The 17,919-nt window shown below is 37.0% G+C and overlaps 1 protein-coding gene across 1 annotated transcript in view; it reads right to left on the bottom strand.

The window, feature by feature from the left end:
• The window catches only part of PKHD1L1 (PKHD1 like 1), a 154,707-nt gene that overhangs the window by 67,111 nt on the left and 69,677 nt on the right, over positions 1 to 17,919 (bottom strand). Inside the window, exons 35-46 of the mRNA XM_004282958.3 lie at positions 17,621 to 17,809; positions 16,671 to 16,841; positions 15,900 to 16,126; positions 13,830 to 14,814; positions 9,820 to 10,068; positions 8,961 to 9,110; positions 7,361 to 7,535; positions 6,249 to 6,405; positions 5,351 to 5,507; positions 3,533 to 3,612; positions 2,930 to 3,059; positions 1,783 to 1,912 (exon numbers count right to left, since the gene is read on the bottom strand). Of these exons, the coding sequence (XP_004283006.2) occupies positions 1,783 to 1,912; positions 2,930 to 3,059; positions 3,533 to 3,612; positions 5,351 to 5,507; positions 6,249 to 6,405; positions 7,361 to 7,535; positions 8,961 to 9,110; positions 9,820 to 10,068; positions 13,830 to 14,814; positions 15,900 to 16,126; positions 16,671 to 16,841; positions 17,621 to 17,809 (2,800 nt within the window). The remainder of the gene's footprint in view (positions 1 to 1,782; positions 1,913 to 2,929; positions 3,060 to 3,532; positions 3,613 to 5,350; positions 5,508 to 6,248; positions 6,406 to 7,360; positions 7,536 to 8,960; positions 9,111 to 9,819; positions 10,069 to 13,829; positions 14,815 to 15,899; positions 16,127 to 16,670; positions 16,842 to 17,620; positions 17,810 to 17,919) is intronic.

Below are 17,919 nucleotides of genomic sequence, written 5' to 3'. Positions count from 1 at the left end.
ACCAAAATGAGAAGCCCGTGCACCGCAATGAAGAGTAGCCCCCCTCGCTGCAACTAGAGAAAGCCCGCATGCAGCAACGAAGACCCAATGAAGCCAAAAAAACAAAAGAAGTTTCTGAAAAAGCATTTTTATATGTTATATGCACCTAAATGCACCTTTTCTTCCTTTGTAATAATATCTAACACTTATCTAGCACTAACTTTGAGTCAAGTTCTGCTCTGTTTTACACATATTAACTCACTTAGTCCTTACAGTAATTCTGAGATACATACTAACAGCATTCCAATTTTAGAGAAGCACAGAGAGGTGAAATAACATGACCTCAGGCCTAGTAAGTGGTATTGCCGGGGGTTGGACCCAGGCAGACTGACTTTAGAAGTAGTACTCTTTTCGTTTTTTTTTTGTTTTTTTTTTGCGGTACGCGGGCCTCTCACTGTTGTGGCCTCTCCCGTTGCGGAGCACAGGCTCCGGACGCGCAGGCTCAGCGGCCATGGCTCACAGGCCCAGCTGCTCTGTGGCATGTGGGATCTTCCCGGACCGGGGCACGAACCCGTGTCCCCTGCATCGGCAGGCGGACTCTCAACCACTGCGCCACCAGGGAAGTCCCTAGAAGTAGTATTCTTAACCACCTGCATTACAAACTCTGAAATGGAACTTATGAATTAAATAGTGAACAATGAGTTAGATTTGATGGGAAACTCCCTAATTCTTGTTTCTTAAAATGAAATATCCCTAAACTAAATTCTAAACTTACTCTTTTATTTCATCCCGAAAAGCTATAAATGAGGACTTTCTATTCTATTTTTAAGCCCTGTCATTTTGCTGCTTTTTAATTTTGCCATTATGCAATTCCAAGGGCAGAGAAAAAAAGGGCACTTATAAAGCTAAGTATATATTTAACACTTCCTAATGTCTGCAAGTCTATTTTTAACTTGGAAAATGACAAACCCAAAATGCCACCTTGAATTCTAATTCTATACTGAGTCATGACCTTAACATAATTTAGCTGTTTCTTGTCATAAATTACTATTTGTTCCCTGATCAGCATCGACTATATCCAATTTTGCTATTGCTTATAATTTGAACAATAAAGCATAAATAAGGCTCCTCTTGCTTCCTCTCCCCACCAGTATTCTTGGTGTAGCTGTGTTAGTTTTGTTCGTTTTATTTCTTATTTGCTAAAATATATAATTAAACAAATTAAGGGTCATAAGCAGCCTCGACTGTAAAATGTCAGACATCTAAAAGGTCACGTTAATCATCACTCATACTATAATTTCCTTCCTCCCTTTTATTCAATCATTACTAGCAATTTTGCTCCATGGGAGCCACTGCCAAGACTGTAAGATAAGAAAGAGTTCACTAGCTTCTTTCAAACGTGTCATTTGGTGGCGCCAAACAAAGAAGCTCATTTACATGTTTGCATGCGTTGATGTACTTAGCTAAAGCTCTCACTCAGAGGTTTTCAACTGACTTAATAGCAGAATGCTTTTGTCAAACGAAATCTTACATGGGAACTTAACCGTGAAAATGACTAAAATCTTTTATTAGTATATATTCATACTTTTTCTCATGGTAAATTCAGTCAGTGGAAACTCAACACACTGGGGGTCAACCCAATGTTAATATTTGTCAAACACATATTCGGCTGTTCACGCTTCTTCATTCTACGTTTCAAATTTAAATTAAATAGTTGTGGACCTTCTGAATCATCCCTTGTTTACATAGTTTAAAAAAGTCTCTATTCTAAATCGAAATTAGCGGGTCCAGAAGACATCATACCTGTGTCCTGTGCTTGCAATTACAATCTCATCTCCTGGTTTCCACGTTACTGCTTCGTGTAAAATCAAAGTCCTTTCCCCTGCCTTTGCAGTATGAGCCAAATGAGTCCAAATCACAGGAACAGGCAGACCTGGAGCCAACATACAAACCGAGAATTTCCTCAGATGTGTTTTCTTGGATATTGAGATTTTCATGCATTTTAATCTTTGCCTGGATTGAATCAATTTTGAGAAAGTTCATTTTACCTTAGCATCTTATACCTTTCTCAAAAAAGAAACATTTAGAGTGCTTGCTTTATAAAAGTAATAATCAGGTTTGTAATAACATGTATAGGTCTATAAGTTTTTAAAATATCCTTCTGCAATGACATATCCCATTTATGATAATCTTTATATGAACTCAATATAAATTGTGTGATACTACTGTTAAAATGGGCAGAGGCCTATTATCTTTGTCATTGTTGATAGGAATTGCTTAAATTGATAATCTGGAGACAAATGAAATGTATAAATTTCTGAAAATTCTATTAGTGTATAGATTTAGCATAATGTAGGACATTTATGATCATAATGGGGTATCATCCTTATATATTCTAAACTTATAAAAGAGGTAGATTATTGCAATATAGAAGACTTCATATAAAAAGGATTCACACCATGCTTCCTTTAAATAATGCTACACTGATACCTCAAACATGATCATAATCATTTTTATTTGCTGATAATTTTCCACAGTACATATAGTTATAGAACAGTGCAAATATAAATTTATAGTTATATTTTAGAAAGAGCCCATTTTAAAATACAAATATAAGAAGTTATAATTTCTGCTTCTAGACTTAATGCCTTTTTGTTTAGATAGATGAATAAAGAAAACAATCAGTATGAACTGTTTCAAGTGCTAAATTAGGCAAAGGATGTGAAGGAAGGGCGTCCTAGGAGTGACCTTGGTTGTGAGTCTTGGTGGTCTGTAGGAGCTGATCTAACCTGGATAAAGGAGGGAAGAGATAAAGAGGGGTAAAGAGGGAACACGTAAAGACAGGAGAAGTTTGGCAAGGTTTCATTTAAAGAGAGTTATCAGGAGGATTATCTCTGGCTTCCTGGCTAGTCTCTCCCGGACCAGTTCCTTGAATCCTTTCGGCCCGTACCATGCAGATCCAGGATTCCCTCCCGCACAGCCAGCGTCTTGGCGCCATATACCGGGAGCTCAGGAGATCGCAGGTGCCCATGCAAGGTAATGACCGCCTTGTGTTGAAATGGGGAGGCTTCCGTCCCAATCTGCAAGGGATTTCACAAGCATCATTCAGAAAGTAAAACTCATTATCCACAACTCTAATCATTCAAAAGGAAATTCTTTTCTTTTCTCCCCTCTCTTTTGAGAATCAACTGTTCCATTCTCAGTATCTTTCCTCCAAAAGATAAACCTTACATTTTCCAGTCAGCTAAATATACGATGCCAGACCTTTGGAAAGTATACTGATTTGACTTTAGCCACATCTCAGAGCTAATTTTTTTTTCTGCTCTATTTACAATTCTGCTCTATGAAAATATGCTTTATCTTCCCATTACAAGCACAAAAGTATTCTAGGGAACTTTTAAAATCCAGAAAAAAGATTTTATGCTAAGAACAGAGACCTACACAAAGATAAACTAGTGAGAGTTTAGCATAATTAACTGTCCATTTTACACATAATATTTTAAAAAGAAATGGAGAGGTTAGCAATGAATACAGATCAAGTTCTCTCGTATACCTGAAGAACGCCTCCATCTGTAATTAGAATATTTTCTGCCTGAAGTTCAATGTCAGCTTCATCAAATATTAGAGTTCCACCTAAAAACCATACAATTTTGAAATATATCACAAGGAATAGTCTTATTAAAAGCTATTTCTTAAATTATACACTAAAATTTAACTTCTTATCCCTATCTGCTGTCACCATGCATGTCACTTTACTTCAGCTCTTTGGCAACATGAAGTATAAAAACTTCAGACAAGGGCTTCCCTGGTGGCGCAGTGGTTGAGAGTCCGCCTGCCGATGCAGGGGACACGGGTTCGAGCCCTGGTCCTGGAGGATCCCACATGCCGCGGAGCAGCTGGGCCCGTGAGCCATGGCCGCTGAGCCTGCACGTCCGGAGCCTGTGCTTCGCAACGGGAGAGGCCATAGCAGTGAGAGGCCCACACACCGCAAAGGAAAAAAAAAAAAAAAAAAAACTTCAGACAAGACCCAGGGAGCTGCTAGGAAATCAAACCCCAGGGCAGATTATTCCCCCTTGATCATTTATTTTAAATGTTATTAAATAGTGCAGCTACATGAATTCTAGTTCTATAAACACAGGACCTCAAAATATAAATTAAGAACCAAAAATTAAAATAAAAGAAAAACACTTTTCATAAACTATTGTAATGCCAACATTAGGTCTGAACTTTTATCCACTAATTTGCACTAGCAACAGCTATAGCCTGATTAGCATTATTAAAGAATGTGCTGAGATACATTTTTTAAGAGACTGATGTAAATTTGTGGACAGTGAAACTTTACCTGTCCAAAGGTTCAGTAGTTAATAACTTCAAATAACTGAAACACTGCTGTCGTCCCAGAAGTTAAAACAAAAACAAAATGCAAAGGCCTATGAACAGGTAAAACCATTATGGCAAAGTTTATATACTAAAGCCTCAAGTGTTTTACTCTCGCCAAGTATTGTTTCTTTTACACACAATTGTCACAGTTCTGGTTATTTAGCTTGCTGTATTAAAAATAGGATATTAAGAAGCAGAGAGAACTTCGTGTAACAGTTGAAAGCAGGTTCACAGGCAAAGGTTAAATCACAACCTGGCATCCAAGAGGAGTCAGGGGGGTCATTTAGTATAGAATTTAACAAAGCTCTATGATTTTTATAACCCCTAGGACCCACTATACTAGTGTTTTTCTAAATGGGAAATGCCTTGTTACTGTTGTAATCCACTCCATGTTCATTGGCATATACATACATACATACACACACACACACACACACACACACACACACACACAGAGTTATTGAAAAAAAAGTTTCATGAAACACTTGACTTTAAAAGACGCTTACCCATATAAAAGATGCAGTACACTCAGATATTTTCTTTTTTTTTTTTTTTTTTTTTGCGGTACGCGGGTCTCTCACTGCTGCGGCCTCTCCCGCAGCCTGTTGTGGAGAAACAGGCTCTGGACGCGCAGGCTCAGCGGCCATGGCTCACGGGCCCAGCTGCTCCGCAGCATGTGGGATCTTCCCGGACCGGGGCACGAACCCGTGTCCCCTGCATCGGCAGGCGGACTCTCAACCACTGCGCCACCAGGGAAGCCCCCACTCAGATATTTTCTATTCTATTTCACTAAAAGATTCTGGTTGCAATGCAATAAAAAATTTCATAACCACAAATGGATTATAATACTCAATTTAAAGAACTCAGTACTAAACTCTGTATTCAAAACCTGATACAACTATGGATGTTCATAATCATGAATTTTGATTAAATTAACTTCACAGAACCATTTCACAGGCAGAGTCTAATAAACAGATTTTCAGAAATTTACCCTGAATAAGCAACATTTTCAGGATAGGGGTATTCTGATCCAGCAAAATTGTCTGTCCTTTTGTAATAACAACTAGTGAGCCTTCCTCTGGGGGCGATGCTCCTCCCCACGAGAAGTTGGAGGACCAAGCATCAACATATAGGAAGTCAGCATTATCCTGTAATAGAAATGAGAGACTTTTAAATTTAGAGGTTTTATCACAATTCTTCATTTAATTCCTCAAAATGAAGAAATCTAAAACAATGAACATTTTCATTAAGTATAACCTACTTTAAATATGTTAGAGCTGCCTGTTGATTAATTTCACAATAATAAAAAACTAAAAAAGCTATTACCAATTACCCTGCAATCCAGAATAATTAGAAATCTGAAATAATAAAATTTTAGTAACAAGCAAAAAAAAAATAACCTACCTTAAATTTATTATAGTCATATCTTAGTTATTTTTTGGAGACATTAACAAAGTAAAAGGTCCATTAATGGGACTTCTCTGGTGGCGCAGTGGTTAAGGATCCGCCTGCCAATGCAGGGGACACGGGTTCAATCTCTAAACCAGGAAGATCCCACATGGCGTGGAGCAACTAAGCCCGTGCACCACAACTACTGAGCCTGAGCTCTAGAGCCCATGAGCCACAACTACTGAGCCCACGTGCCACAACTACTGAAGCCCACGCGCCTAGAGCCTGTGCTCCACAACAAGAGAAGTCACCACAATGAGAAGCCCGTGTGCCACAACGAAGAGTAGCCCCTGCCTGCCACAACTAGAGAAAGCCCATGCGCAGCAACAAAGACTCAACACAGCCAAAAAAAACCCCAGCAACTCCATTACCAATTACTTCACCTCCCATAAGGCTAGTTTTTCTATTGCTGAGACTACTCTATCCAACAGCACTGTTACCAGTTTGGCCATGCCGATGCTTCTGATGTTGACATGCACTGGAGCCCACCCTGAAGGAGTGTGGGCATTTGTCATGCAGATGATATATGTCTTGTTGGAATACTCAATATCACATTTGGCTTCAGCTATGGTAACAAGAACATCCTGTATATTTTCACTGTAAAGTAAAAAAAAGAAAACAAAACATGGGCGTTTTTCTCAAATGTCTAGGTCCCATTGTCAAACCCTATTATTCATACGCATTATTGTAAAACTAATGATCTTACCTATGAGCTATCAAAGTGCAGACTGACACTTTTTTTCAGTAGTAAAACTTCAAAATATTTGTTGAGAAAAAAGTAAACAAAGAGATTAAGAGGTCAGGAAATAAAACTGTACAAACTAGCAAGTACTGCAGTGCTGGAGAAAAACTGCTTGGGTTCAAATTATTGAGAAAGTCTACATTGGTCTCCAAACAGGCACCTATGTAAGACACTTTCAGCAATTATCTTGCCTATGTGACATTTTTTGTCACATTCACAGACTTTGGAATTTAATCTCCATGTAAAAATGCAAGTCCAAGGTAGTTACAGGTACTTGAGGAATTAACACTGCCCGCTATGATTTAAATGATCTGGGGTTTTGAAGTCAAACTTAATGTACTTGAAGGATGATGATAGGGCAGTACATAAAATTTGAGCCAAAATAATGAATATGTTTATGAAGAAGGAACCTAAACAGTTACAGTGAAATGGATGAAGAGATGTTTCATTGAGCCAATGAAGCAGATGATGGTTGGAGATGAGATTCTGGGGAAAGCATTAACAGTAAGGTGACTTATACTTGTGATGTTACTTACTAAGATCTGGGGAAAGTTATTTAGCCTCTCTAATTTTAGTCTTCTAGCCATAAAATGGTATTAAACAATACCTAAGAAGGTAAGGCAGGAAGTTTCTGTGGGGTAGAAAGGTTCCTGACACAGAGTATGTAGTCAGTAAATGTAGTGTGGCTTTTGAGCAGGTGGGTAGACTTTACATGACTATATTCAAACACTGTCCTGGCGCACGAGAAAGCAGGCATAATGGCTGGAGTCCGGAAAGATTCACCGATGTATATGCACGTGAAGACAGTACCTGAAGCCTGATCCCAGGACTGTAAGTCTGGTGCCCCCTGCTGTACTGCCTCTCCTGGGAGCTATTTCAGTGATGAGTGGAGTCATTGACATGGTGTATATAAAAGGAGTCGGGGACTGAGATGAATTCTTCCCATTGACCACACTCACTTCACAGGCTTGCTTGGGTCCCCTGCCTATGATAAGAGGAATCAAACTGAGTTCGAGTCTGCCATTAGGCCCTTATTCACGTCCAAACCCCCCAAATATTTTTAATAACATCTTCCTTTTCCCAAAGTCACTTTCACAGGCTCTATGTGAAGTAATAAAGATCTCTAGCAACAGTCAAACACATCACAAAATTCACGCACATTATCAACAGGGGAAAAACCCTTAGATCCTCCCTCAGAGCCTCTTATTGTAGACAATTCTACAAACCTGCCTGTTTGGTTTTCCAGTGCTAGAGGATTCAACACTGCAAATTAGAGAGGACGGAAGGAAGAACGGCTAATAGCAAGCACGCTGACAGCTGAAAGCGAGGTAACAGACAGAAAAGCTACAAAAACTCAATACAAAAACGCTGAAAAAAGCAGCGGAGCTACTGTTAAGGTAAACAAACCTTGACAAATCTTTATAGCATTACTGCATTAAAAAAAAAATCAGAATACAAACTCTGATGTTGAAATGATAAGTAAGCCCAGTCACAAAAGTGTTACATTTTCTTCAGTATTCTTTAAGAAGTCAGAAGAAGCAAAAATGTTTAGAAAAGCTTCATCACATTTTGTTAATGTTTTAAAAAAATGTTTGTCCATAAACCATATCCTTTATTCATCTATATTATTCTCTTTAGTTCTTCTTAAATTTTGTTAGATAATGAAAATCTGCTGTGTACTTAAAATACCAGATACTTAAACTTCACAGTAACCCACTGAACTAGGGTTAATATTGTCTCCATTCAATAAGACGGACAAACTGAAACAGAGAGGAGTTAAGTTACTTAGCTGAGGTGACAGTTAGTGGCAAAACAAATTCAGGGGCTCCTTAGAGCCCAGGCTTTTAACCACTAAGTAAAAATAAATAAGAGTAATAATAATAGCAAATCACATATCATGTTTCAGATACCATTCTATCCGCTTCACATACACTAACTTATCAAGCCTCACAATAAGTAGGCTAATGTGATCATTTTCATTTTACAGAAGAGGAAACGAAGACACAGAGAGCTTGAATAACTTGCCCAAAGACACAGCTTGCGTTTGAATCTTGGCAACGAATTACCGGAGTTCACCCTCATAACCATTATACTACCCCCCCTTTAAGGGAAAGTTAATACTCCAATAGGAACTAAAAACATGTTCTCCATTTGGCATGCTCTTTATGTGATAAACTGAAAAACTGCAGTTTACTAAAAACAATTCAGTTTAACCCAAATGTCATGAATCTTGGAAAATATTATAAGCCTAGAAAACAAAATTCTGAAGCAATTGCTTAAAATCAGGAAATTCATAAAGGTGATTCAATTGCCCCAAATGAACACAAAAAATTGAAAAAAGAAATTCAGACTGATCTCTATAAAATTCAACAGTTCTCAAAGACTTCCATTCTTTTTTCTGACTACTTACCATTATTAGGTGGAACTTCACATAATAATGTTGTGCAATTAGATTTCAGTCTGTCGACTGCACATTTGGAGCTACAAACTAATACAACTGAATTCTGTGGATTAAACCCAGTGCCTGTCACAGTCATGGTTTGACCACCACCGAAGCTCCCTAGTGAAGACATATAAAAGGGAAAGACAAAGTTAATGAAAAGAAAACCTCCTCTGTACATATATTTAACTTTATTTTAACACCTGAAATGGAAGCAAGTTTCATTAAATGAAAAGATTTGCAGAACTGAAATTATTTATATTATATTATATTATATTAGTGCAACAGAATCTCTTTTGATTGTAGTTTTTTAAAACCTTCACTGAGTAAATGTCACATCTGGTCATTTATTTAAACTACTTCTAGGAACTAAAATTTTATTTAAAAGAAATGTCACAAAGAATTTGAGTAGTCAAAACACAAATGTAAAGTTACCATTTTAGTTAAAAGCACATTGGTTATGCTTAAGGTTTTTAACCACTAACATAATTTTCAAACAGAAAAAAAATATTTATTTAGATAGACATAATTACAGGCCAGTGATATCTAAACATGATTTAAAAACAATTTCCAAATAAAACCTGGACATTTTCAATAATATTAAATTTTAGATAAATTATATAGCACAAGAGAAATATAGGCATTAAACAAATATTTTGAAATGATTGATACCCTTGCATGCTTATTAATTTGATGCATAAACAAAAATATGTTAGTGTGTTATAGGAACTACACATTTTAGCAGGGTTTGAAGAATATGTTTCTTTCTAAATAAGTGCTTACTGAAACAATATAAAATATTTCTAGGTTCTGGTACATTCATGCCTACCTTGGCTTGGATGAATATTGTGAATAGTAAGTGGGTACTCAAAGACGACTGTGGACACAGCAGAGCCTTTTGTCTTATGATGCATCGTAACAGGAAAAGTGCCACCAGCATGATCTCCAGCAATGCATTGCAATACAGTATCATTGACCATGGTCACATTACACTGAATGTTATTTATCATCACTGAAATTTCCAAGATATCAATACCAAAATTTGACCCATTGATCTGAATTTCAGTCCCTGGAGGACCTTAAAAACAAAAAGCAAACCATATAAATATAAATATATACCTAAATTCCAACACTTGCACATGCATTTAAAGATATACCCATGTACTTACATAAACAAAATAATATCCAGTATTTTAAAACTAATATAAATACCAACAGTACACGTCATGTCATATACATTTTGGCTATAATTTCATTGCAGTCTATGGTATCTTGATTATAAGATATTTATCTCAATGTTCATTATTTTCTAGCACATCTGTCCATTCTACAGATGAAAGTTGTAAGTTACTAATAATTCAGGCTAATGGAAAAGAGAAGATCTAGAATGTCTGGAGAATGAATGAATGCCTGAGCAGTGGGTGGTAGGTTAGAGCATATTTAGGGATGAGGTTTACTTTTTTAAACTTTTGGTACTTTCCTGATATTTGCAACTCTTCTGATGAATGGACTATTTTTCTTAATTCAAATATTTTCAATATATATGACTTGATAAACAAATTATGATATATAAATAATTAGGTGTAAGATAGTAAATACAGAAACAAGGAATTAATTTAAAGACTTAAAGATGAATGTTGATGTTAATGCCTTGAATAAATGTACATAGAATAAAGTATCTCAATCCTTCTGTTCTCTTCCTTCCTTCTTTTGACAAAAAGCATTGAGGGTATTACACACATGGAATTTTTCACAGGGCATCCAAACACAGACCTACGTACCTAAATAATAAGTGAATAGTTATTAATCAACATAACTTGTTACAAATGCAGAGTCACCACGTATTAGTTTGCTTTTAATTCAAGTAGTAACAGTAAAAATAACTACATAATTGACCATAGTAAGTGTCACTGAAATGTAAGTTGCCATTTTAAAGACCATAGATATTGAGATCTTTCATGTTACGAATAGTTTTAAGATACAAGATTAAAAAATGTTTTCAGTCTGAAGTTTTTAATCTTCTCTGGTATTTTCACCTTTCATATGGAAGTGTTCTAAGTGTGATGTATACCTTGCCTCTTCAGTAAATAAAATATTGGGTGGGCCAAAAGGTTTGAACGTTTTTTTCCGTAAGATGGCTCTAGTAGCACTTAGTTGTCTTTAACTTCATTTGAAACAATTTTGTTAGACTGTATGTGACAGCTGTCATATCAGCGTGCATTTTAAAAAAGACATCAAAATTGGTGAATTTTTGTGTAGCCATTTTAATATTGAAGATGGAAGAAAAAAGCAACATTTTTGGCATATTATACTTTATTATTTCAAGAAAGGCAAAAATGCCAACTGAAACGCAAAAAAAAGATTTGTGCAGTGTATGGAGAAGGTGCTGTGACTGATCAAACATGTCAAAAGTGGTTTGCGAAGTTTCGTGTTGGAGATTTCTCTCTGGACAACGCTCTGTGGTCGGGGAGACCAGTTGAAGTTGATAGCGATCAAATTGAGACATTAATTGAGATCAACATTATACCATCCAGGAGACAGCCGACATACTCAAAATATCCAAATCAAGCGTTGAAAATCATTTGCACCAGTTTGGTTATGTTCATCGCTTTGTTTGGGTTTGGGTTTGGGTTTGATGTTTGGGTTCCACTTAAGCGAAAAAAACCTTTTTGACCATATTTGCACGTGCAGTTGTCTACTGAAACGTCACAGAAACGTTCTGTTTTTAAAACAAATTGTGATGGGCGATGAAAAGTGGATACTGTACAATAATGTGAAACAGAAGAGATCGTGGGGCAAGTGAAATGAACCAATACCGACCACACCAAAGGCCGGTCTTCATCCAAAGAAGGTGATGTTGTGTATATGGTTGGAATGGAAGGGAGTCCTCTATTATGAGCTCCTTCTGGAAAACCAAACGATTAATTCCAACAAGTACTGCTCCCAATTAGCCCAAGTGAAAGCAGCACTCAATGAAAAGCGTCCAGAATTAGTCAACAGAAAACACATAATTTTCCATCAGGATAACGCAAGGCCAAATGTTTCTTTGATGACCAGGCAAAAACTGTTACAGCTTGGCTGGGAAGTTCTGATTCATCTGCTGTATTCACTAGACATTGCACCTTTGGATTTCCATTTATTTCGATCTTTACAAAATTCTCTTAATGGAAAAAATTTCAATTCCCTGGAAGACTGTAAAAGGCACCTGGACCAGTTCTTTGCTCAAAAAGACAAAACGTTTTGGGAAGATGGAATTACGAGTTGCCTGAAAAACGGCAAAAGTAGTTGGAACAAAAGGGTGAATACGTTGTTCAATAAAGTTCTTGGTGAAAATGAAAAATGTGCTTTTTATTTTTACTTAAAAACCGAAGGCACCTTTTGGCCAACCCAATAGCTCAGTTCTCACTTGTCTACAAGTCTCATCTATCTTCAGATACATTGTTTTGAAAGATACATTCAAAGAGAGATGAGACAGAAATGGTTCATGGAAATAAAGAACATATGCCAATATGTTCTTCATTTGCAATGATTGCAAATATATGGGAGGAAGTATGCCATTGCTACTGTTAATATTTGCTTTTTAAAATTCTAAATGAGAAAACTTGATGTCTAAAAGAAAATTTCAATAGCAAACTTCTTGAAGGCACAGAATACATCTTACCCAAACCTGATACATTTCCTGGCACTGTAAATTAACAATTAACAAAGACTTTTTTTTAAAAGGCCAACACTTAATAAGTTCTTTATTTTATTTATTTTTAAAAAAATATTTATTTATTTATTTGGTTGCGCTGGGTCTTAGTTGCAGCCGACGGGCTCCTTAGTTGCAGCTCGCTGGCTCCTTAGTTGTGGCAGGCAGCCTCCTTGGTTGTGGCATATGAACTCTTAGTTGCGGCATGCACGTGGGATTTAGTTCCCTGACCAGGGATCAAACCTGGGCCCCCCTGCATTGGAGCACGGAGTCTTATCCACTGCACTACCAGGGAAGTCCCTTAATAAGTTCTTTATTAAAGGAAACTTTTAAGTTGCATTATATGAATGAGATTTTTTAACCTTATGAGGAAGGTATGTGCATGTGTAAGGAAACTGATATTTTAAGAAACTCGTCCAAAGTTTCACCACTGGAAAGTAGAAGAACCAAGGTGTGAATCCAGGTATTAAGGCCATGTTCTCAGCCATTAGACTATAGCTGCCTCTTCAGAAATCATTACATAGATGATAAGCATTCCAATAGCTTGAAGATGATCAGAAACAGCATAACATAATGACAAAGGATCAGGAAGACATCTCAATCTATTCTTAGCTCAGAAGACCAAGTCATACTAAATAATTAAGTAAATCCTATTTTATAATATTTTTTCCACCTGAATGGGCCAATTACCCCCTTAAAAGGAATTCTGTTGTGTTAATAAGTTAATAATCAATTGTAGTTTCCTGGAAACAAGATACTCTAAAAAATTCTCAGTGTTAATAAGATGAACTACTTACGAATTTTAACAGGTATTGCCTGTCATATTAACATTAATGACGTAAATTAATGACCAATTTTAGTCCACAGGTATCCATCTATTTCCTCCTCATTTTGAAATTTAGGTGAAGTTAATGGGGATTTTGTTTTAAGACAGAAATGGGAATTTGGCCAAAAATTTTATCCCAAGAATGTGCAAAAAATAATCACACAATAGAGACTACACAGAACTCAAATCCCATGTATTGATTAAGAGGGTTTGTCTAAAAACACATCCTAAAAATCATTTGTAAACATTATTCCAAGTCTATGCTAGTAAATATTACTGATCATAGTATATCAAGACACCAAAAAAGCAGGTATTGGCCTACCTGTACTTGGGATAACTCCTCTGAGAAGTGGAGTATCTTCCAAGGCATACGTAAATGACAGAGGTGGATAAGCGACTGCGTTCACAGAGATCTTTACACTGACCCTTCCAGCTGTCCCTGCTGGGGTACGGCAGTAGACTTCACTGGAATTGACAGAAATAATTTGGCAAGGTTCATCCCCAACAGTGACTGTGGTGTTGCCTGGATAGAAGCCATTTCCAGTGATCATCAAAGTAGTGCCACCACCGATGCTTCCAGAAGTTGGTGTGACAGATGCTACTGGGGGGCTGCTGACAGTAAGGTTTCCCAGTGCTAAGCCTTTCATTCCCACCACAACACTAAGAGGATAAATTCCAGCCGGAAGAGGAGTCACAAGAACAGTGATGTTATTTTCATTAACATCGATTGCTCTAAACTGTTGGTTTCCAATGAAAACAGAAACGTCCTCCAAGATAGTGCCAAAACCTTCTCCTTCAATAAGAACTTTTACAGATCCTTTGATGGTGTTTGGGGAGATTCTTGTTACAAAAGCAGTGATGCTTTCTAAGTATGAAAAGCTGCAGTTCCCTTGACACAGGGCAGGCACTCCATGGATCAGAAGATTTACCTTCACAAGCTGCTGCGGAGCAGGAGATGTTTCACATTCAATGGCTGTATAATTCACTGACAGAACTTCACATGGAAAATGACCCATAAGGACTTGTACACCAGCAGAAGGAACTGCAAATCCAGAGCCTTTTATGGTCACTTTCGTCATTCCTGTAGTTGACCCTGCATTTGGTAATACCACGTCGATGTTTGGCAAAAGTACAAATCGCCTATCAAATTCACTGGACAGTGTGTTGATAGCAGTGCCCAGATTGTAGACAGTTACTGTGACAATTTCCCTGATGCCAACATCCATTGAGTTTTGAGGGTCAATATGACACACAATGGAATTATTACTACTTTCTTCTACAACACAGGGATAGCTACCAATTGTAACCTGAAAATAAAATGAACATGAAAACAAATCAATACATTACTCTAGTGTGAATTTAAATTTTGTATTAGCAACAACTAAATTTAAAAATTTGGGGACTTCCCCGGTGGCACAGTGGTTAAGAATCTGCCTGCCAATGGAGGGGACATGGGTTCGAGCCCTGGTCCAGGAAGATCCCACATGCCGTGGAGCAACTAAACCCGTGTACCACAACTACTGAGCCTGAGCTCTAGAGCCCTCGAGCCACAACTACTGAAGCCCGCATGCCTAGAGCCCCATGCTCCACAACAAGGGAGGCCACCGCAATGAGAAGCCTGTGCACCGCAACGAAGAGTAGCCCCCGCTCTCCACAACTAGAGAAAGCCCGTGCACAGCAACAAAGACCCAACGCAGCCAAAAAAATCAATCAATCAATCAATCAATTAAAAAAAATTTGATCAAGTGTAAACTTTTTTTTCATGAAATTAATTTGGGGGCTGATTAAGGTATATCTTGGATTAATCTTAAACTAAATTATGATCATACACAAATGTTCATAGTTACATTATTGATAATAGCCAAAAAGGTGAAAGCAACCCAAATGTCCATGAACTAATGAATGGATAAATAAAATGTATACACTATGCAGTGGAATATTATTCAGTCATAAAAAGAAATGAAGTACTGCTACATGGTACATCATGGATCAACCTTGAAAACATTATGCTTAGTGAATACAGCTAGTCACAAATGACCACATATTGTATGATTCTATTTATAAGAATATTCACAATAGGCAAATCCACAGAGACAGAAAAATTAGTGGTTGTTTAGGGCCAGGAAGTACGGAGGGGTTGGGGGTAATATCTAAGGACTGTGGGGTTCCTTTTTGGGGCAAAGAAAATGTTCTAAAATTGACTGTGGTGATGGACGCACAAGTCTAAGAACATACCAAAAGCTTCTGAATTGTACACGTTAAATGGGCGAGTTGTATGGTGTGTGAATTATATCACAATTAAGCTGTCATAAATTAAACTACGAGGTTATGGATGAAACATCTTCCTTTCATTGTGTATACAGAAGTAAAAAGGAGATCTTTATATTCTTACCTTATTAGCACATGTGAGATTACTGAAGCCACATCCAGTAATTGTTATCAATTCATTTAGTGTTCCAATGGATGGACTAATGTTGCTTATAGATGGTGAAAAACAACTTGAAAGCTCAAAGAGCAATCTATCTGAATGTGCAAACCCGGTACTGTTCAGGCCACACAGGGGTTCTGTCGCCAGGCAGCCTGTCACAGAGCTTCCCAAGTGCAAATTCACGGGTCCTCCTTTAGACAAAAGAATTGCCTGTAAGTCATGGATAAAATTCTAAAACAAGAATTGTTTTCAGACTGCATTGCTCTAATTTTGATGATGGTGGTTTATATTCTGGTAAGTCTTTTTTTCCCAAATGACAAGAGGAGACCCAGGTGGTTCAAAGTTAAAAGAAAGACCTGGACAAAGATGATACAGTAAAGAGTGAATAAAAAATTAATTTATTTTTCAATTTGTCTAAGGCCAGACCCTATGGGGAAAATAAAACAACATCATCTCACATTTTAATATATTTTCAGGCACTTACAGAGTATCAGAACTTTTTCACATTAACATCTCATTTGAGGCACATAAGGATTCTGGGAGACTGACAGGACAACATTAACATGATCCCCTTATTTTATAGAATAAATTCTAGCCTCAGAGCAGTCCCGACCTATTCAGGGTCATGCGGCTAGTGAGAGACAGTTAGCCCCAGTCATCTGCCTCCTACTCCAGAAAGGTTGCATATACCCTGGGTCACCGAAGTGACAGGGTTTCTACCTTTAACCTTCTTACCCTGAGCATATGTGGCTTCAGTGCCACCCACAAACAGGTGCAGGGGAATGTGCCTGGTTTCAGCTGGTAAAACGTTAATGACTCCTTGGAGAAAAATGAAGTGGGCCTCATCAACATACCCGCTGCTATAATAATGGATTCCAGGTGAAGTAAATTGGTAAGAAAATGAACCTACCATAAAATGAGATTGCACATAATAAATACAAGCAATTAATGCATCTTTGAAAAGAAATTTGAAATAATCATTCAAACGCGCATGCAGGCGACAGGTTTTTTATTTTTCATGCATGTGATATTTCAACAGGAAGTAGTAAGGAAATGACTATAAAACAACTATAAAATGTCTATAAAAGAACTGTCTTGTATAATGAAATTACATTCTAGGAAGGCAAGATCCAGCATTAATTTTTCTAGAGAAACCATGTTAAATCTGGCATAATTCACAGAATCTTAAAGAAAAACTCAACATGCAATGAAAAACAGTTTGTGTTCATGAGTAAAAAGTTCAAACTGCTACATGTGTAGAACAAAACAGGCAGTCTAAAAGGCACACTGTACGCTAAGTTGTCCTAGAAGAAAGACTGATTTTAAAGCTGATTCCAATCAACAGAAGTTCATACTTGCTATCAGATTGGTATGATTAAAACACGTACTTCAATTTTTGTATTCTACTTGTTTCAATATATTTTTCTGGTTGATTATTCCAGAATGAATAGAGATATTTCTGATATCAGAACTCATCTCTGATGTATAAAATACCTTGCTGACATTCATTTGGAATATTTTATAAATTTGTAATATTTTTACCATAGCAATAAAATGCCAGCTAAATCATTTTGTGTATTTGTATATATTATTTATGCAAAAGTATTTTAAATCTAAACAAATTTCTTTTTATTATATCTGGGAAAAAGAAGCATGATGCAAAACGCAACAAAGCGGAAACATACCTGATGCAGATTTTTCTCTTCTATTGGTAAATCCTTTGCCATCATAAATTACACTTCCAGGACTGGAGACAGAGAAAACTCTATATCCTATTCCCCTGAGATATGGATGTGCTTGCCAATGCCATGTCACTGTGTCTCCCACAGACACATTTAAGACGGACGGTGACCAGGCATAACCTAATCCGTGTACTGGGAACAAGAATTGAGTCATATTTTTAAAGAAAAAAGGAAAAGGAGTACAAATTCTTAATAATTATCTTTGAAAATATTTCCTTTTTATACAGCCACGAGTGAAAAAA

Source organism: Orcinus orca, chromosome 17 (genome assembly GCF_937001465.1).
Source record: "Orcinus orca chromosome 17, mOrcOrc1.1, whole genome shotgun sequence".
Taxonomy (NCBI): Eukaryota; Metazoa; Chordata; class Mammalia; order Artiodactyla; family Delphinidae; genus Orcinus; species Orcinus orca.
The sequence above is the reverse complement of the archived record's forward strand: the minus strand, read 5'-3'. Positions and strand labels throughout refer to the sequence as shown.